Genomic DNA, 25,832 nt, shown 5'->3' with positions numbered 1-25,832 from the left:
TATAAGCTTAGAAAGTAACCAGAACCCATCTTTTAAACAATATGAAGAACTCACTTGAAAGGATGTGGACAATGGAATATTGTGTTTAAGAAAGAAACTTCATCTGGTTGAGATGAAATACCCTCATCTGCAATCAAGGATGTGCATGTCATTTCACAACCACTGTCTTCTTGTTATAACCCAATTTCTTGGGCTGGGATGTTTTCAAAACATACTGAAATATGCTGAGAAAAAATAGTTATTCATAAACAGATCAACAGAAGGTGTAGGGAACTACTTCCCTGTCTCTCTTCAGCCAGTCTCTCTAAAGTCTCTGAAAATGTTGCGGGAAGATGACAATTTTTTTAAAAACTTGTTTGGATTCCAACAAGGAAAAATGCAGTGAATGAGTTCACTCAAATAATATGCTCCACATTAGATAAATGTAAAAAGGTGGCAGGAATATTCTGTACTCAGACAAGAGCATTTGATTCAGTGAACCATTCATTACTTCTCCACAGATTGCAGATGTATCGAATCAGGGACACACATTTTCGGTAACTGAACTCTTCCTTAATAGATAGGAAACAAAGAGTACATAGTTGTAACCTCATATTAAAGCAACAACTTCCTAAGGAGAACCACAAGTTTGATACTGGGAGCCAAAACGTATGGATGCCTTTTCTACATAAACGACAAATTACTTGCTAGTGATGTTCAGTTGGTTTTATTTGCTGATGATACATCACTTCTAACTGAAAATGAGGTGCCTGAAAGAATTCCATGAATGTTTTAAAAATACATTAGAAAAACTTCATTCCATCAAAATGGACTAAAATTAAACGTAACTAAAACCAAAATGATGCATTTGAAAAGCTAACACATTAGAATGGAGCAAAATAAAAAGAACTTCCAATGATCAGGATATCATATAATCATACCATGTAAAGTTTTTAGGCCTAAATATTGATAAAAATTTAAACTGGAAAGTTCACTTAGAATACTTAGCAAACAAAATGAACAGCTTAGCATTTGCAGTGTGTATTTTGTCAGGTGTCACAAATATAGACTGAGCATAAACTGAGCTGTTTGGTTCAGTAATTAAAATATGACTCATATTTGCAATGGAAAAAGTTGAAATCCCCATACAGGCATCTACATTTACCATTTCTATAGTTTCCTTAAATCACTAGTGTAAATAATAGGACAATTGTGTAAATAACACAGTTGCTGAATTCCTTCTCATCCTCCCCTCTGATGAGCTCAACATTCATGGGACATTAAATTCTGAACTCTCCCTCTCCATAAGAGGTAAGATGTGTGAAATCATCTACAGTTATGTCATAATGAAACTTTCTAATTCTTGGAAACAAATCTATGACTGAACTACATATTGGAACAAAGTATCATGGTGATTCAGGTACCTATTAACTTGAAGAAAAAAATGAACATTTTGCAAATATTATACAGATAATTACAGCCAAACACAGGTTTATGTGTTGACTGGGGGACTATTCATTTCTGGAAAATCATTGTAGACATGTTGATAAAAATTTTACATACCTTTTTATGATCATCAATGGTCTTAGCCCTCATTTCTCTTCTTGTTTTTGTTAAACGTAATAGAGCCCTACAGAAGAGTTCATTTAAAAATGGAGATTCCATGGGAACAGAAAAGACTAGTGGCTGATACTTTCTCTCCATCATTGCTTGGCCACCAATGCCAACTATCTTGCATAGTAATCGTAGGACATAATCACAAGTAACATAAAATGAATTTCCAACTTTATTTTCTGTTAACATGACTTGTGAAAAACTTTCAGGATATCTTTGTGAAAAAAACACCATGCAGCTTAGAGTCAGATGGCTCATATTGTTTGGTATTTGAAGCAATTTCTCAAGATTTTGTTTCTTTTTCATTCTTTTCTTTTTAAGTTTGTAGTCATTCCCTATAATACTGTTTTCTTTTTCAAAAGTTCTCTCTGAAATTGCCTGTATTTCCTGTATTGCACTAGAATCAGCACCATTCTGATCTACGGTTGAATGTAGTTCATGTACTAGTAGGTTTAGTATTAATTTCTGATAAGTATAAAGTTTCTTACCTAATGAAATGCTTACATTCCTCCCCAGCTTTAATACACTTGCATAAATAATGTGTCTGTATTCAGCAGCCATTATTTCAGTTATTCTGGCATCTTTTGAATTCTCTGCCAAAGCATTAAGTAAACCTACAGCATTCTCTTGCACTTCATCACTGTTATTATTCTGAATATGTCGAATCAAATGATCAACATTTAAGGATTTGTAAATCATTTCTCTTTTGTTTTTAAAGGCTTCCAATCTCACTATTTTTTCTACAATGAGTAAAGCATCTGCAATTACTGATGATTTATACTGACTTTCTACAATAATCTTACACATCTTCTCAATAATCTTAATATCTAAAGTAGTTATTAATTGGAACTTAAGCACACAATAAAGACAATGAAGACAGTTGCATAAATACACCTCTTCAAGTGCATTATTAAGTAACAAACTGGTCAATACACTCAGACCGTCTGCTTTCAAAAATGCTTTAGAAAATGTTGGGTCTGAAGAAAATGAAGCTAGCTTTTCAAAGTGCCATGATCTGGTTTCATCATCTGGATCTGAATCATAACCAATTTTACTTATAATAATTTTCACCATTTCCTCCGGAGAAAGAACAAGTTTTAAAATGTGTCCATTTTGTATCTTTGACCTATTGTCTTCTGTAATATATCTTCTTTGAATTTCATTCTTGTGATTACTTTCTTCAAGCTGAAAAGAATACTGTTTTGGATTACCAGGTATATTTCTCTCTCTGCATACACTACTGATAATGTTTTCAAGTGATTCTTGTTGATTGAGTTCATAAAGCACACTTTCTTCTCCAATAGTAATAGCAACTTTCACAATGTTTTTACTGCCCCTTTTTGCTAACACTTCCATTGTACAGTGAACATAAAACACACAGAAAAATACTGCTAAGTGACAATCCCCTTATCACAGGTGACACAATACGTATAAGTGTCTTATCATGTATACTCAATGGAGAAAGATAAGTAAAAACACAGACAGATAAGGTCCAAACAGTTGTGCTTGAGCTTGTGTCTTAAACCAGGAAACAAATTTTCTGGTGTTCTGACTTAACCTGACTGTAATTTAAGGAAAATATATATACATCCCAAGTGACTTTGTTTTATATATCTTAGCTTAAAGTTGAATTTTTGGAATGTGGAATGTACAAGATATACAATAGCAGACTGAAGTGGTTATAATAAGTGGCTCCTAGATACAGCATTAACAATTAATTATCTTTAATAGTAATTTTAATTTACTTTTTTAGTTACAGATGGCAGTCCTTAATATGTCCAACAAATTCAATGAGACAATCTAATAAATATGAATATCAAATGAATAACCTACATTCATCACTATCTTAATAAAAGCAATTTCACTATATAAGTGCATGTGCACTAGTTTTACAAACTTATATGTGCAATTGTTAGCATAAAATTGATGATTTCAGAATTATGAAACTGGAAATAAGAATCAGTTTCTGGGAGACACACACAGAAAGGTTCAGTCTCAAAAATATGTTCTATATTTACCTAAAACAAAAGAAAAGAAAAAATGATAGAAAGAATCAGAATATGTGCTAATTTCTATTAAGTTCACAAAGGCCTGTCATTTTTGTGAACTTGACAAACATGGCTAAAATTTGTCTGAATATTTCAGAAATACAGATCTGTGTACTATACATATATGATTAAAGAGTAGAAAACTATAAAAAAGCTAAACATTGCAGCAAAGACAGAAACATAGGTATGAAAGAGCATTTACTTTAACACATCAGCATGGGAATGTCATACACAAAAAGTAAGTTTGGAACCTCAGTATAAGGAAATGAAAATCCAACTGGAATGTCAGCATAAGTGTTACACTTATTTGGATAACACTTTGAAATCACAGAAATTGAACAGATACACATATAATAAATACAAATCAATGGTGCATTATTGTAGGTGCAGAAAAAGGTGGGTTGTAAAGACTATTTACACAGAAGTCAAAGCTAAGTCCCCAACCCAATTGCTTGGTGAATTTTGTGTTGTAAAGTTGGAACACTATCTGGATGCACTGAAGTTAGTAGTACTAACATTGCAAAGACCACTAGTGTGAAATAGTCTCAGTTTTGTCAAATAGTTACAGAGAATATTAATAAATTTATTCCAAATAAACTGATGACTCACTGTCTGAGAGATTTTAATACAGGTTTTCTGTTAGACGATACTGATTGACGGCATTTACTTATTGTTCCTTAAATATTTTACTAATACAGATTGTATGATTTCACAAGATGTTTTAACAAGTTGATCAGAATGTACATAAATCTTTGTTATGATTTCTTAAAGCACCCAAACAGTTTTGTGTTCTGGCTCTGTCAATGGACAACTGTTCCAGAAATGAAGCTTGACTCACATTCATTTTTTTACAAGGAAAACACTGACACTCATAACAAAACCAAGATTTTTAGGTAACTTCAGATTATGGAAACTTGCGATAATACTTTATTTTCAGCTGTGGTTATACAGTGTTCAATATGAAGTATCTGATTCATCTTTTTTGCATATTTACAAAATATATTGGCACTCTGGAGAAACTCTGTCTTGCACAAAGTTAGTTTATTACATACCGATAATTTTACTTGCTTCTGGATTATGCTACAAAAATTAGTGTTCCTCTAAATGTCGCCACAAAGGATAAACAATAACTTTGTTCTAATTTCTACTTTATAAAATCAGTGTAAGATCAATCATAAGAGGTGCCACTTACATTTGATTAATTAATGAACATATATTATGTGAAGCTTATGACATGCACATTTTTTGAAAAATGTCTAATTTATTTTCATGTTCACATAAACATCATCTATTTTCATTATAGCTCTAAAAGTTCTTTCATTTACAAAAAATATAATTTTATTAATATCTGTCTCAGACCATAAAAGCAGAAATGTTCGCATTGTTAATGTGATTTACTACACATTCTGAATGCTCCTAAATGATATGGAATTCATCTATACTGTGAAATTGGTGCCAAAGACTTCAACTGTAGTGCATCATTTCAGATATGCAGTTCACAACACTTATTGCTAGGAAGTTTTTAGATCAGTGAGAGACTACACATTAAGCCTTTGTTTGAATATTATAACACACGCTGCATGAAAATTTTTTTGAGTTTTGTGAAAATGCTTCTTGAATTGAGCAAAGTGGAACTGGAAATGTTGATATCAAAATTATAGTTATGCTTCACTCTTACTAGAGCTAACACCCAGGACTACATTAATTTTCCACAAGGTTATGTAACTGAAGCTATACCTGGATACTGATGCCAACTTACAAGTTAAGTAACATCATTGGTATATATTGTCTGCCCTTGGAAAAAGCACTCCGTCTTCAGGCCATGAGTGGCCTACCGGGACCATCTGACTGCCATGTCATCCTCAATGGAGGATGCGGATAGGAGGGGCGTGGGGTCAGCACACTGCTCTCCTGGTTGTAAGATGGTATTCTTGATCAAAGCTGCTACTATTCGGCCGAGTAGCTCCTCAATTGGCATCACAAGGCTGAGTGCACCCCGAAAAATGGCAACAGCGCATGGCGACCTGGATGGTCACCCATCCAAGTGCCGACCACACCCATCTGCCCTTGGAACTACACTATAAATATTGCAAGATTAAGAGTACAACACTATCCCCTCCTTAGACATCAAAACTTTATGTATAAGGAGGGGAGATGGGAATTTGTATGCTTTATTGAAATTTACACCTTACAACTGCCTACCATCAAACACTACAAAAGGGAGAAAATCTAAAAGCAGTTTTAAAATCCAATAATATTAACAACAACAATAATAAAGAGAAGTGAAAAAGGAAATAGAAGAAATAACAGTAAAAGAATAAGAAAATCAGATTTGTCACAATTATTGGAATATATAAGCATGTTAAATTTCCATGTCATTTGTAACTTATCTTGGTGTCAAGGGTACTCTTATGTGCAGTTATCCTTCAGGAACCTTGTGAATCTGATAGCAGTTTGGCTATTACTCATTCCACTATAAGTTGTAGAGATTATGTACTTGAGATCAAAGTCCTCCTAACCCATAAAAATGAAATCATTAATCCATCTGGAAGCTAGAAATTACATGCATATTTCTACATAGAGAAAACAGAAATCATACCTGCCATTTTTAGGTCCAGCTTTGTATTATTTCTAACGATAAGGTTGAAGGGGAATAAAGCACCAGCAATTAACAAATTGTTTGTTCACACAATTACCTTCAGTGAGTTAACAGAAAGAAAAATAATAAATCTGAACATGACAGACAAATGCCAATGATAAAGATACATTTCATATTAAGATAAAGAAAATTCTAGGATGGAAACCACAAATAAAAGTGAGGGGGATAATATTATGAGGTAAATCCTCACTTAAACATAAGTATTCATTGAAAAAAAGAAAGTAATTACATTTCTGGGTAGTGTTTTCACAAGTACATCATACAGGTATCTGTTTAAGCAGTTGAAAGTCTATGATGGATGGAATAACAACAATATGGAAAGGATAGACTGCTGCTCACCACATAGAGGAGGAGTTGAATTGTAGACAGGCACAAAGAAAAGAATGCTAGAAATATTTAAGGTTTTGGACAAAATCCTTCCTCAGAAGTAGAACTCTCACACATTCACACAAAAACTCATACACAGATGGCTGCTGTCTCTGGATGCTAAGGCCTAACTGTGATTGCATCTGTAGCAAGCGCAATCTGCTGGCATGGGTGGTGGGTGTAAAGAGGAGGCATGGGGTGAGGAGGGGGAGGGATAGTGGGATAGATGTGTGGAGAGAAGCTAGTACTGCCTGTAGGAGTGTGCAGAGATGTGATGAGGACAGGATAGTGAGGCTATGCTGCAGGGGTGGGGAACTGAGAGGAGACAAGTAGAGAAGAGGAAAGGACTTGTGGTGCATTGGTGGAGTAACAGACATGTGTACCATAGTGGGAGCAGGGAAGGGGAGGTGCAGGTGCTGGAACTATCAAAGGCTGGGGCCAGAGGTGTTATGAGATTGAAGGATATGTTGTGGCTTCATAAAAGCTGCTGTTGATGGGAAAAATCCAGATGGCATTGGCTGCAAAACACACTGTGTCAGACGACATGTACAGCTGAGTGAACCTTCTGCCTCTTGGCCACAGTTTAGTAGTGGCCATTCATGCAGACCGACGACTTATTGTTAGCCATGCTGACATAGAATGTGGCACAATGGTTGCAGCTAAGTTTGCAGATCACATGGCTGCTTTCACAAGTTGTACTGCCTTTGATGGGGTAGGATATGTCAGTTACAGTGAGACATAGCAAGCTGGGGTAGAACACATCTGTTATGTTCAGTGCTTCCAAGAATAAACAAATTTTTTTCATGCTGTACACAGCTGATAACAAGTCATGGACATGTCCTACTATTGTGTCAGACCTCCCTTTGCCTGGCATAGTGCAGCAACTTGAATGGCATGGACTTAACAAGTGGTGTAAATCCCTGCCAAATTTTGGGCCATGCTACCTCTATAGGCAACCACAATTGTGAAAGTGTTGCCATTGCAGGATTTTGTGCATAAACTGACCTCTCAATTTGTCCCATAAATGTTGTATGAGGTTCATGCTGGATGATCTGAGTGACCAAATCATCCACTCAGATTTTCCAGAATGTTTTCCAAACCAACTGTGAACAATTGTGGCCCAGTAACACAGAACATTGGTTGCAGATTGTCTCCAAGTAGCCAAACGTAACCATTTCTAATCAATGATAGGTTCCATATTATGAGAAGGAAAGTTGCTACTAAACATATAGTGGAGATGCTGAATCACAGACAGGCACAATAAAAAGACTCTCGCAATTAAATCTTTTGGCCATTAAGGCCTTCGTTAACATTAGACACACATACGCAGACACACACACACACACACACACACACACACACACACACACACACACACAAACGCAACTCACACACACGACTGAAATCTCAAGCAATATAAACAGAGCCCAAATGATTATGGAGTGACCAACTGCTTGTACAGTCCTTGTTGATAACTTGGTTCCATGTCAACATAGGGTCTGCAACGCACTTGAACCCTACCGTCAGCTCGTACCAACTGAAAATGGAACTCATCTGACCAGGCTACAGTTTTCCAGTCATGTAGGGTCCAGTCAATATGGTCACAAGTTCAGGTGAGATGCTGCAGGCGAAGTTGTGCTGTTAGCAAAGGCACTTGTATCGGTCATCTGCTACTGTAGCCCATTAATCCCAAATTTCCCCACACTGTCCTAACAGTACATTTGTCATACATCTCACAACATGTCTTTGGTTCTTTCCTGCAGTGTTGCTTGCATATTAGCACTGACACATCTACACAAACACTGCTGTTCTTGGTTGTTACATGAAGGCTATCAGCCGCTGCACTGTTCGCTGTGAGAAGTAATGCCTGAATTTTGGTATCCTCAGCACTCTCTTGACGCTATGAATCTCAGAATATGGATTCCCTAACAATTTCCAAAATGAAATGTCACATGCGTCTAGTTCCAACTACTATTCTGCGTTCAAAGTCTGTTAATTCCCTTCGTGCAGCCATAATCATGTTCAAAATCTTTTCACATGAGTGACCTGAGTACAAATAACAGCTCCACCAATGTATCGCCCCATTTATACCTTGTGTACACAATATTACCACAATTTGTATGTGTGTGCATCAGAATCCCATGATTTTTGTAACTTCATTGTATATGGTGTAGGTGTACATGTAATATACTGTCACTACAGTGATATGTAAAAGTGTTATTTATGTAAAATCTCATGTAAACTTATATCTCAGTTGTTTATATTTGTGTTCCTGATTATGACAATGCAATTAATATTTCTCTAAAGTGTTAATTATTAATAGATACAGGTCATTAAATTTTTGGCAAAACCATGTAATGGAAAAATTTTGTGAGCCATTAAGCAGAACTAGAGGTATTGTTACCATTCATTCAAAAGCAAGTATTCCCAACTTCCTGAGGACATATTCAAAATCAGCTACAAGTAATTAACTTGCAAGACATTAAAAGTTCAGACTCTCCAAATTTCAGTTGCATCTTTTGGTCCACTGACTGCAAGATTCTGAATTCTGACAATATAATTTTATTGCCTGATTTTTCTAAATCAGATGACACCTCTCATCACTTAATCAGTCAGTAATTAAGATTTTGAGTAATTTACAATCAAAATATTTATTTCAAGATGGATGCCATACTCATGAGAAGGGATTTCAGAAACCATGTAATAATTAAGTCCCACATATTTTTGTGAATTATTAACCTGAAACATTTTTCATAAAGCAAAATACAGTAAAGTCTTAAGAGTACAAGGTGAACAGTAAAATCTAACGTAGCCAAATCTGAAAGCATTATGTAGTTTCAGGCTTCACATCATGTTCTTCTGCCTGGCTTTTAATAGTCATCCCCGTCCCAAAATGGAGTTTCTTTGTACAACCTGTACATCGCGAACATCTCTGGGTCGGACCGCACTAGACCAGTAAATGGGTGAATTATATAAGTTGGTTCATGTTAAGAGTTTGTGATCTGCACGTACTTAGATATCACCAATGTAATTAGCCATGTGAAGATGTGCATATTTCTAACACAAAGCTCACATTTCTGGAGTGGATGAAGTGACACTTTGCACCTCAACGTAATACGTACAATAACTTCATTTGTAGAGAGTATGAAAGTGGGTAATACCTGTTCTCATGAACATTTCACATGAAATGGCGTACTTGCAACTTCAGAGTGTTAATATTCCACTAACAATATTCATACCTGTATGGAGTTGCTAATCTCCCATCAGGCACCTCCCCAGGTGGCAGATTGGAGAATGTTCACCAGATATGGTGGACACTGGAGAAATAAAATACCCGGGGCAGACCAAAACTAGCAAAACAATAACTGCTGCCTTGCAGTTGGGAGTTGGGTCTCCAAAGGTTAAGGGAAGAAAACCCTGATTAAAAATCACCTGTCCCCTGGTAGGGGTTGGGCGCAGGGTTGACAGCCCGCTCTGTAAAAACAACTGTTGCGAAACTTCTACAAAGTAAAGTCAGACAGATGAAGGAAGATGGACCTGGCATGGAAAAGGACAAAGAAGATGGAATACAAGTAAACGAAGGAGGGAAAATTAGGAAGAAGAGAAATATAAGGCGTAGATCAGATCTGTATAATGGTACTTGGAATGTGAGATCCCTATATCGACCAGGAGCACTGAAAGTAATGCAGGATCAAATAATGAGTCTGAAGCAAAGTGTAATAGCACTACAAGAAATTAGATGGACAGGGAGTGGAGTTTTAGGAAAGAAAGAGGCGAATATATTCTATAGCTGCAGTGAAAGAAATCACCAGCTGGGGACAGGATTTGTTGTACATCATCAATTAAAGCATTTGGTAATAGGGTTTACACCCATTAGTCCAAGATTATCAACACTCAGGATAAAGGGGAAATTCTTTACCTACTCCATAATTAATGCCCATGCACCAACAGAAGAATCCGAAGAAGAAGAGAAAGAAGTATTCTATGAATCTTTGGAAAGAATATATGATGAGTACCCAGGGCATGATATTAAAATAATAGCTGGAGACCTAAATGCTCAGGTGGGGAAAGAACATATCTATAGACCAATAATTGGCCCCCACAGCAAACACGGAACAAGTAATGATAACGGAACAAGGCTTATACTGTTTACAGCATCTAGAAATATGGTAATAGGATCACCACTGTTCCCACATAAAGAAATTCATAAGGGAACATGGAACTCACTGGATGGAAACACAGTAAACCAGATCGACCATGTGTTGATAGATCTGAGACACAAATCGGACCTATTGGACGTGAGGAGTCTCAGAGGCCCAAACATAGATACAAATCATTTTCTGGTATGGTCACGGGTGAGGGCAAGGATATCTAACTCAGCGAAAGGAGACCGACCCAAGGCACAGAAATATAATATAACAACTTTAAAATCAGTGGAAGTAAGAGAACAGTATCAGGAGAAGATAACTTGGATTCTGGAAAATGCTGGCGAATATAACAATATTGAAGATCAGTGGGAAGCGATAAAAACGGTGGTGGAGGCACCATCAAGAGAGATACTTGGAATTGGGACAAGACAAGTAAGACCATCATGGTTTGATACTGAATGCAAACTAGTAACTGAAGAAAAGAACAAAGCATATAGAAGGACACTGCGATCACATTGTACAAGGAGGATAGTAGAAGAATACAAAGAAAAACGGAGGATTGAAAAGAGGACTCACCAAATAAAAAAGAGAGAATGGATGAAAGCAAGCATCAAAGAAATGGAGCTCATGAGAAGCAAAAATGAAATAAGAAAATTCTATAGAGAGGTGAATGCAGCATGGAAGCTTTTTGGTAGCAAAACAAGCTTAATAAAAGATGAGACATGGAATATAATAGGTGAAGGGAAGGGAATATGCGAAAGATAGCGCAGGTATTTTGATAGTCTTCTCAACCCTAGAATAACTATACCAGAGAACCCAACAGACACGAATGGGGAAGAAGACCCAGACAACAACACTACCCCACCAAATATAGATGAAGTGAAAGCTGCCATGAAGAAATTGAAAAACAACAAGGCGGCAGGGACTGATAGTATTCCAGCAGAACTGTTTAAGCAAGGAGGCAGAGAGCTGGAACAAAGCCTTCTGAAAATGGTCACCAGCATATGGGAAGAGGAGAAAATGCCCCAACAATGGAAAGAGGGCATCATATATCCCATATATAAGAAAGGAGATAAGATGGAGTGTGGCAATTACAGAGGGATCACACTACGTAATTTGGGATATAAAATACTCTCTAATATACTATTCGTCAGAATACTCCCAATCATACAGAGGGAGACAGGGGCTGTACCAATGCAGATTCCTTCCTGGGAAGTCAACCATAGATCAAATATTCACCTTAAGACAAATCCCGGAAAAAACAAATGAATACGGAGTTGGCACACATAATCTCTTTATAGATTTCAAAGCAGCTTATGATAGCATAAATAGAGAGCAGTTATATCAAGCTCTAGATGAACTGGGAATCTCTAAAAAGTTGGTAAGGCTGGTGAAAATGACAATGAGCGAAACACAAGGTAGTGTAAGAATAGGAGGAATGATGTCCAACACATTGAGTATTAAAAATGGAGTGCGACAAGGGGATGCATTGGCTTGACTTCGCTTTAATGCTGCCCTGGAGAAGGTGATGAGAAATGCAAACCTTCTGAACAGAGAAATGATCTTCTATAAAACAGTGCAGACACTGGCCTATGCAGATGACATAGATATAATAGCAAGAACCCAAAAAGCAATGGAAGAGACATTTATAGCTCTTGAACAGGCCAGTAGGAACATGGGGTTAATTATTAATGAACAAAAAACAAAATATATGGCAGCTGGAAAAGCACATAGAGAAAATATGTCAAATGCAATAACAATGGGCTATTATACATTTGAGAGAGTTGAACATTTCAAGTATCTGGGCTCGACAGTTACACATCTAAATGGTACCTCCTTTGAAATTAAGCAGAGATTAATACTGGCCAACAGAGGCTATTTTGCCCTAACAAGACATCTATCCTCAAGGCTCCTGACTCGTCCCACGAAATTAACTATGTATAAATCACTTATACGACCAGTGCTTTCATATGCCTCTGAAGCCTGGACATTAACAACTAAAGATATTGAAACAATGGATGCATTTGAAAGAAAGGTACTTAGATGAATTATCAGCCCAACCTGTGAAAGAGGAAGATTATACAACCATGAATTGTATACCATATACAAAGACCAACCCATCAGAAGGATAGTGAAATCAAGCAGAGTGAGGTGGGTGGGACATGTGGCTCGCATGAATGATACAGAAGTACCAAAAATAATATTACAAGGAAAGCCAGGAGGGCAGAGAGGACGTGGTCGACCAAGAGCCAGATGTGAAGATAGAGAAATCGAAGATCTTAGGAAGATGGGCTATAGAAACTGGAGAGTATTGGCAAAGGACCGAGAGAGATGGAAGGAAATTGTAGAAGAGGTCAAGGCTCATCATGAGCTGTAGAGCCAAGAAAGAAGAAGAAGAACAATATTCATGAGGCAGTGTTATTAATTATGTGATTACTATATTGACTTCCAATTATATATCTGTCAACATACATTTATTCTGCCACTGTGAATTTTAACTAAATCTATGTTGGTGCTTCATAATTGGATGATTTTCCTTCTTTATGGGTTTAGGAAGAATGAGATGCACTTTAATTTACCTGTATCTACTGTCGACTCTGAAACCATAATTAGGCACAAACTATAATATAGTACAGAAGACATGTTAAGAAGGTGATATTCATATGAAGAGGTTCCATTGTTTGATTTTGCTGAATAACTTTTTTTCCATCTTACAACCCTTTGATGTTTTTTTTTCTCAGTGCCCATTCGTTTTCTTCTTTCCTTTGTTTATCCACCACCTTCCAGGCCACGTCTACTTCTGAGCCACACTGTATCAACGACTGTCCGCACACAACATGGGCTTTGTGACTGCGCAGATTCTTGATGCAGCATCTGATGCCCCAGATTCTTCCCACCAGTAGTTATAATTATATTTATTGCTATTGATCCTACTTTACCCTTGATCCTGATGTACTTAAGTGTCATATTTTCCATGGTTGACCATGCTGTACGAACTCTTCACCCTTGATCTAACCCATCCTCCCTCCCCCTCTCTTCCTTTATCGCAACACACACACACACACACACACACACAAGTACCTCATCTGTTTCTTGTCTCCCATGTTTCTGTACGTTTTTAACATATTTTTGCATATTTGTACTACGTTTCATGCATATTGTGCATATCTGTGCATGTTTTTGCATGTCTTTATATATTTTGTAAGCATCTTTTCCCTTATCCAGCTCCTCTCATAACCATCAACACCTATTTTGCCTATTTCCACATCATTACCATTTCCTTTATACCATTTCTTGCTGCATCAGTTCAGAAAAGTATCCCTTTCCCTGGCTAAAACCCAATCCTTCATTCTATTTCTCAAATGCTGCCTAAACCATGGAATCCTCCCATGTGACCTAACCATAAAAATTACTTTCTCTGGATCCCACCGCTCCTTTCACAGTAACCTTCACCGTTTCAGATTCCTCCAGCGTCTGACCCTCACAAACCTGGTACTCCAAAAGCACACCTCAATGACACAAGAATCCCGGAAGAACCTCTACACCCTCTGCAAGATGCTACCACTGTGCAATCACTGCTCCATACACCACAGCAAGATATATATGCTACCAGTCAAAAGTTTTCAATCACCTAACACAGTTATGGAACTGTGGTTAAAACATGCATTTCATTTTGAATATCCTATCATGAACCATGGACCTTGCCATTGGTGGGGAGGCTTGTGTGCCTCAGTGATACAGATAGGCATACCATAGGTGCAACCACAGCGGAGGGGTATCTGTTGAGAGGCCAGACAAACGTGTGGTTCCTGAAGAGGGGCAGCAGCCTTTTCAGTAGTTGCAGGGGCAACATTCTGGATGATTGATCTGGCCTTGTAACACTAACCAAAACAGCCTTGCTGTGTTGGTACTGCGAATGGCTGAAAGCAAGGGGAAACTACAGCCGTAATTTTTCCTGAGGGCATGCAGCTTTACTGTATGGTTAAATGATGATGGTGTCCTCTTTGGTAAAATATTCTGGAGGTAAAATAGTCCACCATTTGGATCTCTGGCGGGCACTACTCAGGAGGACGTTGTTATCAGGAGAAAGAAAACTGGCATTCTGTGGATCGTAGCTTGGAATGTCAGGCAGGTAGGTTAGAAAATGTAAAAAGGGAAATGGATGGGTTAAAGTTAGATATAGTGGGAATTAGTCAAGTTTGATGGCAGGAGGAACAAGACTTCTGATCAGGTGAATACAGGGCTATAAATACAAAATCAAATAGGGGTAATGCAGGAGTAGGTTTAACAATGAATAAAAAAATAGGAGTGCAGGTAAGCTACTACAAACAGCGTAGTGAAGGCATTATTGTGGCCAAGATAGATATGAAGTCCATGCCTACCACAGTAGTACAAGTTTATATGCCAACTAGCTCTGCAGATGATGAAGAGATTGATGAAATGTATGATGAGATAAAAGAAATTATTCAGATAGTGAAGGGAGACGAAAATTTAATAGTCATGGGTGACTGGAATTCAATAGTAGGAAAAGGAAGAGAGGTAAAAGTAGTAGGTTAATATGGAATGGGAGTAAGTAATGAAAGAGGAAGCCGTCTGGTAGAATTTCGCACAGAGCATAACTTAATCATAGCCAACACCTGCTTCAAGAATCATAATAAAAGGTTGTATACATAGAAGAAGCCTGGAGATACTGACAGGTTTCAGACAGATTATATAATGGTAAGACAGAGATTTAGGAACCAGGTTTTAAATTGTAAGACATTTCCAGGGACAGATGTGGACTCTGACCACAATCTATTGGTTATGAACTGTAGATTAAAACTGCAAAAAGGTGGGAATTTAAGGAGATGGGATCTGGATAAACTGACAGAACCAGAGGTTGTAGAGAGTTTCAGGGAGAGCATTAGGGAATGATTGACACGAATGGGGGAAAGAAATACATTAGAAGAAGAATGGGTAGCTTTGAGAGATGAAATAGTGAAGACAGCAAAGGATCAAGTAGGTAAAAAGATGAGGGCTACTAGAAATCCTTGGGTAATAGAAGAGATACTGAATTTAATTGATGAAAGGAGAAAATACAAAAATGCAGTAAATGAAGCAGGCAAAAAGAAATACAAACGTCTCAAAAACGAGATCGACAGGAAGTGCAAAATGGCTAAGCAGGGATGGCTAGAGGACAAATGTAAGGATGTAGAGGCGTATATCACTAGGGGTAAGGTAGATACTGCTTACCAGAAAATTAAAGAGACCTTTGGAGAAAAGAAAGCCTCTTGTATGAATATCAAGAGCTCAGATGGAAATCCTCTTCTAAGCAAAAAGGGAAAGCAGAAAGGTGGAAAACTTATATAGAGCGTCTATATGAGGGCGATGTTCTTGAGGACAATATTATGGAAATGGAAGAGGATGTAGATGAAGATGAAATGGGAGATATGATACTGCATGAAGAGTTTGACAGAGCACTGAAAGTCCTAAGTTGAAAGAAGGCCCTGAGAGTAGACAGCATTCCATTAGAACTACTGATAGGCTTGGGAGAGCCAGTCCTGACAAAACTCTACCATCTGGTGAGCAAGATCTATGAGACAGGCGAAATACCCTCAGACTTCAAGAAGAATATAATAATTCCAATCCCAAAGAAAGCAGGTATTGACAGCTGTGAAAATTGCCGAACTATCAGTTTAATAAGCCACAGCTGCAAAATACTAACATGAATTATTTACCGGCAAATGGAAAAGCTGGTAGAATCCAACCTCGGGGAAGATCAGTTTGGATTCTGTAGAAATGTTGGAACACGTGAAGCAATACTGGCCCTACAACTTATTGAGAAAATAGATTAAGAAAAGGCAAACCTACGTTTCTAGCATTTTTAGACTTGGAGAAAACTTTTGACAATGTTTACTGGAATACTCTCTTTCAAATTCTGAAGGTGGCAGGGGTAAAATACAGGGAGCGAAAGGCTATTTACAATTTGTACAGAAACCAGATGGCAGTTAAAAGAGTCGAGGGGCATGAAAGGGAAGCAGTTGTTGGGAAGGGAGTGAGACAGGGTTGTAGCCTATCCCCGATGTTATTCAATCTGTATATTGAGCAAGCAGTAAAGGAAACAAAAGAAAACTTTGGAGTAGGAATTAAAATCCATGGAGAAGAAATAAAGAGTTTGAGGTTTGCCGATGACACTGTAATTCTGTCAGAGACAGCAAAGGACCTGGAAGAGCAGTTGAACGGAATGGACAGTGTCTTGAAAGGAGGATATAAAGTGAACATCAACAAAAGCGAAATAAGGATAATGGAATGTAGATGAATTAAATCGAGTGATGCTGAGGGAATTAGAGTGGGAAATGAGACTCTTAAAGTAGTAAATGAGGTTTGCTACTTGGGGAGCAAAATAACTGATGATGGTCGAAGTAGAGAGGATGTAAAATGTAACTGGCAATGGCAAGGAAAGCATTACTGAAGAAGAGAAACTTGTTAACACTGAGTATAGATTTAAGTGTCAGGAAGTCATTTCTGAAAGTATTTGTATGGAGTGTAGCCATGTATGGAAGTGAAACATGAATGATAAATAGTTTAGACAAGAAGAGAATAGAAGCTTTTGAAATGTGGTGCTACAGAAGAATGCTGAAGATTAGATGGGTAGATCACATAACTAATGAGGAGGTATTGAATAGAATTGGGGAGAAGGGAAATTTGTGGCACAACTTGACTGGAAGAAGAGATCGATTGGTAGGACATTTCTGAGGCAACAAGGGATCAACAGTTTAATATTGGAGGGTAGCGTGCAAGGTAAAAATCATAGAGGGAGACTGAGAGATGAATACACTAAACAGATTCAGAAGGATGTAGGTTGCAGTACTGGGAGATGAAGAAGCTTGCACAGGATAGAGTAGCATGGAGAGCTGCATCAAACCAGTCTCTGGTCTGAAGACCACAACATCAACAACATCATATTCCCAACATGATAATAAGTACAAATATTTAAAGACGAAGCACCTCTGCTGTGCATTTGACTGCTAGTTCAGCTAGAGGGGCAGTGATGAGTATCCACAACAACAATGAGACACCTTTACCTACGACGGTTCCGTTCAAATAGGCCTGATTCTTTCAGCTATGACTGACTCTTTCACTGCCCTCAAAAATCTTCTTGCCGAGGCCTGCACCATCACGCATCCTCATCACAATACACAGCTTTTCATCACCACAGATGCGAGCGATACTGCCATCGGCACTGTTCTTAGCCAGACAGTCAATAGCCAAACTTTGCCTCTGCAGTTCTTCTCACGCAAGCTCACCAATGCACAACGGAAATATTCTGCATTTGACAGGGAGTTGCTAGTGGTCTACGAAGCAATCAAGCATTTTAAGACCGACGTTGAGGGATGCCCTTTCTATGTTTTAACAGACCACAAACCCCTGGCTGCAGCCATTTCAAACCCTCCAGCTGACCTGCCGTAAAAATCATAGAGGGAGACTGAGAGATGAATACACTAAACAGATTCAGAAGGATGTAGGTTGCAGTACTGGGAGATGAAGAAGCTTTCACAGGATAGAGTAGCATGGAGAGCTGCATCAAACCAGTCTCTGGTCTGAAGACCACAACAACAACAACAACATTATATTCCCAACATGATAATAAGTACAAATATTTAAAAACGAAGCGCCTCTGCTGTGCATTTGACCGCTAGTTCACCTAGAGGGGCAGTGATGAGTATCCACAACAACAATGAGGTGCCTTTACCTACGACGGTTCTGTTCAAATAGGCCTGATTCTTTCAGTTGTCTGTGTAGCAAGTAGTTTGCATTAGCTTACAGTACATTATGTTCATATAGCAATGTGTTTCTTTATCTGATCAGGTTCATAGCATATTACTCCCTAATGGGGCGCAAGGAGGAGACTGGAATTGAAAAATGTGCTGCAATTAGAACTCTGCATCAGTAAGGTTGTTCTAGCACGAAAGTAGCAACAAAAGTTAGCGTAGCCCTGTTTTCATGTTGCATACTTTGCAGCAGTTCAAGTAAACTGTTGCAAATGTAAATGTTTCATGGTGTGGAAGAACCTGAGTAAAGTCATACAAGGAAGATCGGTTCGTATGTGTACAGAGTAAACATCAGAGGACTCATACTGCACCTGAAATTCTGAGGAAAGTAAATAGTATGCAAGCATTTCAAGTCTCTCTCACAACAGTGCAACACTGTCTTGGTGAACAGAGTTTAATGGAGTGTATAGTACCCAAAAAACCTTTATTATGCAATGAAAATAGGGTGAAACATTTGTAATGCGCACAAAAATATAAAAACTGCAGCTTGCAGCAATGGTATAGGGTGTTATTCATGGACAAATCTAAAGTTGGAATATTTGGAAGCCATCCTCGAATATTTCTTCATTTACTTTGTGTAGAATCTATTGAAGAGTAGTGTGTGTTGCCAACCTGAATCATGGTGAAGTGTTGGTTGTGGTGTGAGGATGTTTCACAGGTGATAAAGTCAATGTTCTAGGGAGAATTAATCGGAGATTAAAGAAGGAAGGATATCACAGGTAACAGGCTGACAAGAGACTTATTACTCAAGGGTTTGTTCTACAGCAGGACAAATCCCAAACATGCTTCTGAATTGTGCAGAGGATATAGCAATAGAAAAGAGAAATGTGGGGAACGAAAGAATATGATTTGGCCAAGTCAGTCACCTGACTCGAATCCCAATGAACTCTTATGGGATGAACTTGACAAGGAGGTCAGAAAATGGGAGTAATCTCATACTGGAGGTTTATGAAGTAACTTACACATGACTGCAGTATCTGCAAAAATACTAAAAAATCTTATCTCTAGAATCCCAAGAAGTTATGAGTCTCTTCTGAGGCCAAAGGGTAATTACTTTGAAGAGGCTAAAATCTAAATCATTTTGTGCTGCACTTAATTAAATAGAGAGAAAATATTTTTTGTTGCTCTACTTAGTTTGTACTATGTGTTTGTACACTGAAATAAGGTATATAGCTTTTTTCTTGGGTGATGAAACACTTTTGACTGGTAGTGTATTCATTAAATTAGGTAAAAAATCAGTAGTTTCATGTCTCAACAAGGAACTTGAAACTTTCAGCACATGGCAAGAGCATGTAGAGGAACTCGGGATCAAGTTTAAAAGGATAGGTGACCTTGCACTGGATAGATATGTACTCGTAGAACAGTTCACAATGAGAGGGTACCTCCGTGGTAGACAGTCACTGTAAAGAAACTTCTGAAGAAACAGAGATCAGTGCATAATAGGTGTAAAATAAAGTGTGGGGCTTCAGATAGAGAGATGCTGAATGAAACACGTTTGGCTGTCAAGAGAGCAGTGCATGATGCCTTCAGTGACTACCATACCATAATATTGTCAAGTGATCATTCACAAAATCTAAAGAAATTCTGGTTGTATGCATAGGCTGTTAGTGGCAGCAAAGTTAGTGTCCAGTTCCTAGCGAATGAGACAAGTACTGAAATTGAGGGTAGCAAAGCAAAAGCTGAAATACTTAACTCCATTTTTGAATGTGCCTTTACAAAGGAAAATCCAGGAGAATTGCCACAGTTTAATCCTTGTACCACTGAAAGGATGAATGAAATGAGTATTAGTGTCTATGGCGTGGAGGAACAGCTGTAGTCACTAAAACACAGTCACACATGTCTACAAGGAGAGTAGGTTATCAACAAAACTACCATCCAATATCCATGATATAAATTTTTTGTAGAATCTGAGGACATATTCTGAGCTCAAACATAATGAGATATCTTGAACAGAATGACCTTCTTAATGCCAACCAGCAACGATTTCGAAAACCCAAATCACACTTTTCTCACATGACATACTGAAAGCTTCAGATCAAGGTAGCCAAATAGATGCAGTATTTTCTTGATTTCTTAAAAGCATTTGACTCAGTACCGCATCTACATTTTTTGTCAAAAGTATGATCATATGGGGTATCAAGTAAAATTTGTGACTGGATTGAGAATGTTTGGTAGGGAGGACACATCGTGTTATCTTGGATGGAGAGTCATCGTCAGATGTAGAAGTAACTTTGGGTGTTCCCCATGGAAGTTTGTGTTGGGACCCTTCCTGTTTATGTTGTGTATTAATGACCTTCCAGACAATATTAAAAGGAAAATCAGGCTTTTTGCGGATGATACAGTTATCCATAATGAAGTACTATCTAAAAGAGCTACATAAATATTCATTCAGATCTTGGTAAGATTGAAACATGGTGCAGAGATTGGCAACTTGATCTAAATGTTCAGAAATGTAAACTTTTGCACTTCGCAGAATCAAAAACCGTAGTATCCTATGACTATAATATCAGTGAGTCACTGTTGTAGTTGGCCAACTCTGTAATACCTAGGTGTAACACTTTGTAGGGATATGAAATGAAATGATCACATAGGTTCAGTTGTGGGAAAAGCAGGAGCTAGATATCAGTTTATTGGCAGAATGCTGAAAAAGTGCAACCAACTTTCAAAGGAGATCGCTTTCAAATTACTTGTGCGACAGCTTCTAGAATATTGCTCAAGTGTGTGAGTCCTGTACAAGATAGTATAACAGAGGATATTGAACATATACAGAGAAGCACAGCATAAATGGTCACAGGTTTGTTTAATCCATGAACGAGTGTCACAGAGATATTGCAGGAAATGAACTGGAAGACTCCTGAAGGTATAGGTAAACTATCCTGAGAAAGTATATTAACAAAGTTTCATGAACTGGTTTAAAATGATTACTCTAGGAATATACTACAGTCCCCTATGTATTGCTCACATAGGAGTCATGAGGATAATATTAGAATAATTACTGCTTAGACAAAGGCATTCAAACAATCGTGCTTCCTATGCTCCATATGTGAATCGAACAGGAAGAAACCCAAATAACTGGCACAATGGGATGTACTCTCTGCAGTGCACCTCATAGTAGTTTGCAGAGTATTGATGTAGATCTCTAAAACTGAGTCCCTTTCTCTCCAGCACCTGGCCTGGAGAATCCTTCCAGGCAGCACCCCCATAAGTTATCCAACCTGCCAACATCCTACTGCCACATCAGGGCACCATTGTCCAACTGCTATCTTACCAACAGTGTTTCTCCTGACCCATCTCTCATAGCACCTAAACTCTGCGTAGCTGACCTTTTCAACTAGCCACATCCCCCAAAACTCCATACCAACGCTCGACCAAATCCAGTGCCAAAACGTGGCCATTACACTGTTATTAACCTTTCCACCAAAATCCTATCCAGAGTCCTCACATTTAACCCTCCACCCAAATTTAATCATACTTGACTCGTCAAAGATCTACTGTCCTTCTTTCGATCCCTGCAATGAAGGCACTTCTTTGGTGCCAATCCCTCCAACCAAAACCAACCTAATTCCAACATTGACCTAAGCCTCTCTCAGTTCATACAACCATCCAACCGAAATCCTCCCCCTCCCACCTTGCTTCCAGGAATTCCTTACCTTCAGCCTAGCCTCACCATCCTTCCCCATGTCCCTTTTTCAGAATAACTTCCAGCAGACGAAAGAATAGCCATACACAACCTCAAAGCAAATCCTGACCTAATCATTCTACATGTAGACAAAAGTTCCACCACTGTTGTTATGAATTGCAGTGACCACCTGGCAGAAGGTCTCCACCAGCTATCTGATACCTCCACCTATAAACTCTGTAAGAGTAATCTCATCCCAGAAGTCCAGCACAACCTCAAGTTCCTGCTTAAAGCCTTAGGTCCTTCCCAGAACCTCTGTACGGTGTTTGGAAATCCACAAACCCAACCATCCTGGATACCACATTGTGGCTGGTTATTGTACCCCTGCTGAAATAATTTTGGCTCTTATTGAACAACACCTCCAACCAGTTGCCCGTAATCTAGCCTCCCACATTAAAGATATCAACTCTCCACCAACAACACCTCTTTACCTGCAGGACCCCTGTTCGTCACTGTTGATGCCACCTCCCTATGTACCAACATCCGTCAGGTCCATGGTGTTACCACTATTGAACACTACCTATCCGAATGTCTCCCAGCTCAAAATCCACCACTTCATTCCTCATACACCTTGCTAACTTTATCCTAACCCACAACTATTTCTCCTTTGGAGGGGAAGCTATACAAACAAATCTGTGGCATGGCTGTGAGCACCCATATGGCACCCTCCATGTCAACCTGTTTATGGACCGTCTGTAGAAGACCTTCCAAGCCTCCCAAAATGCAAAACCCTTAGTCTTGTTAAGGTACATTGAAATATCTTCATGATCTGGACTCAGGTCCAAGACACTCTACATTCATTACTTCACACCCTCAACACCTTCTCTCTCATCCACTTCACCTGTTCCTCCTCAACCCAGCATGCCACCTCCTCTGTGATGGCTCTGTCTGCACTTCCATCCACATTAAACCCACCAACCACCAACAGTACCTACATTTCCACATTTGTCATCCCTTTCGCACACAAAAATCCCTCCCATACAGCCTGGCCACTTGGGGATGGTATGCTGATGGTCTCACCAAGGCTGTCACAGACAAGTACTATCCCCCAGATGTAGTCCACAAACACATCTCCCATGCCATTTACCATCACACCCCCCATTCTTCCACCAACCCCAAAATCCGGCCATAAAGTAGTGCCACCTTCACTGCCCAGTATTGTGTGGGACTGGAACAACTGGACCACATCCTTTGCCAGGGCTATGATTACCCATCATCAAGCCTTGAAATGAGAGAGATCCATTCCAGCCCTCCTAAAGTAGTGTTGTGTCACTCACACAAACTCGACAACATCCTAGTCCATTCCTATGCCATTTCCAATCACAACCCCTTGTCACAAGAATCATATCCCCATGGAAGACCCAGATGCAAGACCTGCCCAATCCACCCACCCAGCATTTCCCATTCCAATCCTGTCACAGGTTTATCCTACTCTATCAGGGACTAGATCACCTGTGAAAGCAGCCGTGTATTTATCAATTCTGCGAAACCATTTTACATTGGTATGACTACCAACCAGCTGTCCACCAGGATGAACAGCCACTGCTATTTGTTGTCAAGAACAATGTAGACCACTCTGTGACACAACATGCAGCTAAGCATAACATGCTTGGTTTCAAAGGCTGTTTTACTAACCAAGCCATCTGGATCCTCCCCTGTACCATCAGCTTCCTGAACTGCACAGATAGGTGTTATCCTTACAACACATTCTCAGCTCCCGCAATTATCCTGGCCTCAAACTACAGTAACATGCTGTCCCCACACCTTCCACCCAACAGTTTCCACCTCCTCTGTCCATCATTTCCTCACCATTCTCATCTCCCACCTGTTTATTTGCAGCTTTCTGCCAATGTATCCGCCCGTCTTTCTCCACATCTCTCCTTTTTGCTCCTTTTTTCCCTACTTCCCTGTCCCATAACCTCCTGACACTGTGCTTATTGGCATTCTAGTCCTTGCACTCTATGCCAGAGAGTATTTCACTGTCTTCTCAGCCTTACACTACTATCTGTTCCCCTTCCATACCCCCTCCAGATTGCTGCTTCCATCACACATGATATATGGATATTGTGGTATAATGGATAGATGAGTAGGTTCATGTGTAGGAGGCTATGGGTTCAAAACTTGCTGGAACCAGTAAATTTATGGGGCATACCCTCTGCCATGCATCTCACAGTGGTTTACAGAGTTCAGATATAGATGTAGACAGCTGCATTCTGGCTTGAGCTGCCAGAGTTGGAAGTCATGTGTGTATGAGGTGTCCTTGCTTGTTTCTCTTTTTCTCATGAAGGCTGTGGCCGAAAGCTTTGTGCAAGTGTCTTTTAATTGTGCCTGTCTGCAACTTAATGTGTCACCTTTACGGTAAGTAGCTATCTATCTTTTTCTACATTGTTGATATTGCTATGTGGAGTTTCCATTGTAATATAATACAAATATGTTGGGATAATCCATCTTTAAAATCCGTTTCATGTCCAGTTTACATAATTTGAATCTCTCCAACCTGATATTAGTTCTCAGAATATTATTTCTGTTCAACAAGCTATAAGGCTTCAAAATTATTCAAAACTGAGTTCAACAAAAACAAAAGTTAAGTGGAATGTTGCAACAGTACTGGAGTAGGTGATAGTGGGACAGTGTATGGGACAGATCTCACGTTTGGGTCTATTGCAGGGATACAAGCCAAGAGGCTTCATCCAAAAGCTTAAATACTTCTAGTATTCTTTTGATTGTGCCTGTTTGTGACTTAATGCCTCTTCTACATGGTGAGTAGCAATCTATCCTGTCCATATTGTGATTGGGAATATTAATTACAGCATCATAGTACATTTATTAACTGATGAAAATTGTTGTCAACAGTTCATTGCAATTTGAGAATGTTAACACTGAAAAGAAGTGTATTGCCATACCTGTGTAATGTGAGTTTCATATCTTTGTTATGCAAGTGGAATGGAATCTCTGGACTGGTAAAACTGAAAGTGTGTGGTACTATGTTGTGAGTGTATCTCTGAGAAACCAAGCTTTTTAAATGTTTTACAGTCTATTTTAAATACAGGGTGTTTCCAAAAGGACTTTACAGCTTTGAAAATTCATATAAATTTGTGGCGCCGATGGGATCGACACCAGTATCGATCTGAGCATCACCTTTGAACCTAGCAAAACATTATCTTTGTGTAGTCCCGCCATCCAGTTCTCTGTAAGCCTTATTTGTGTGAAGAGGTAAATAAACGAACTCCTGATTATAAGGTGTTGTTTGGTGTATCTCACCCGAGCATCTACCTCACTGGTGACCCCGAGTTGTAACATATTCCGTTTTCACCATTTTACTGTGTTCGCGGCCTCCGCATTGGTTATTTTCGCATGTATTACATCAACACAACATTCGAACAATTGCTTCAGCCCAACGCCTAAAGTCGGATTTTGTGATTGACATGCATCGTGTTGCGGGTGATGTACACCCGCCAGGACTGCAACACGATGCCTCTCACTCATCGATTACGCTGATTTTGCCAGACGTTTTCATGCCTGCAACAA

The 25,832-nt window shown here is 38.8% G+C and overlaps 1 protein-coding gene across 1 annotated transcript in view; it reads right to left on the bottom strand.

Moving 5' to 3' along the window:
* The window catches only part of LOC124803202 (engulfment and cell motility protein 1-like), a 63,703-nt gene extending 60,754 nt beyond the window's left edge, over positions 1–2,949 (bottom strand). The window contains exon 1 of the mRNA XM_047264384.1: positions 1,543–2,949. Coding sequence (XP_047120340.1) covers positions 1,543–2,949 — 1,407 coding nt within the window. The remainder of the gene's footprint in view (positions 1–1,542) is intronic.
* Positions 2,950–25,832: the final 22,883 nt, after the last annotated feature.

The sequence above is a fragment of the Schistocerca piceifrons genome, chromosome 6, assembly GCF_021461385.2.
Source record: "Schistocerca piceifrons isolate TAMUIC-IGC-003096 chromosome 6, iqSchPice1.1, whole genome shotgun sequence".
In the NCBI taxonomy this organism is placed as follows: domain Eukaryota; kingdom Metazoa; phylum Arthropoda; class Insecta; order Orthoptera; family Acrididae; genus Schistocerca; species Schistocerca piceifrons.
The sequence above is the reverse complement of the archived record's forward strand: the minus strand, read 5'-3'. Positions and strand labels throughout refer to the sequence as shown.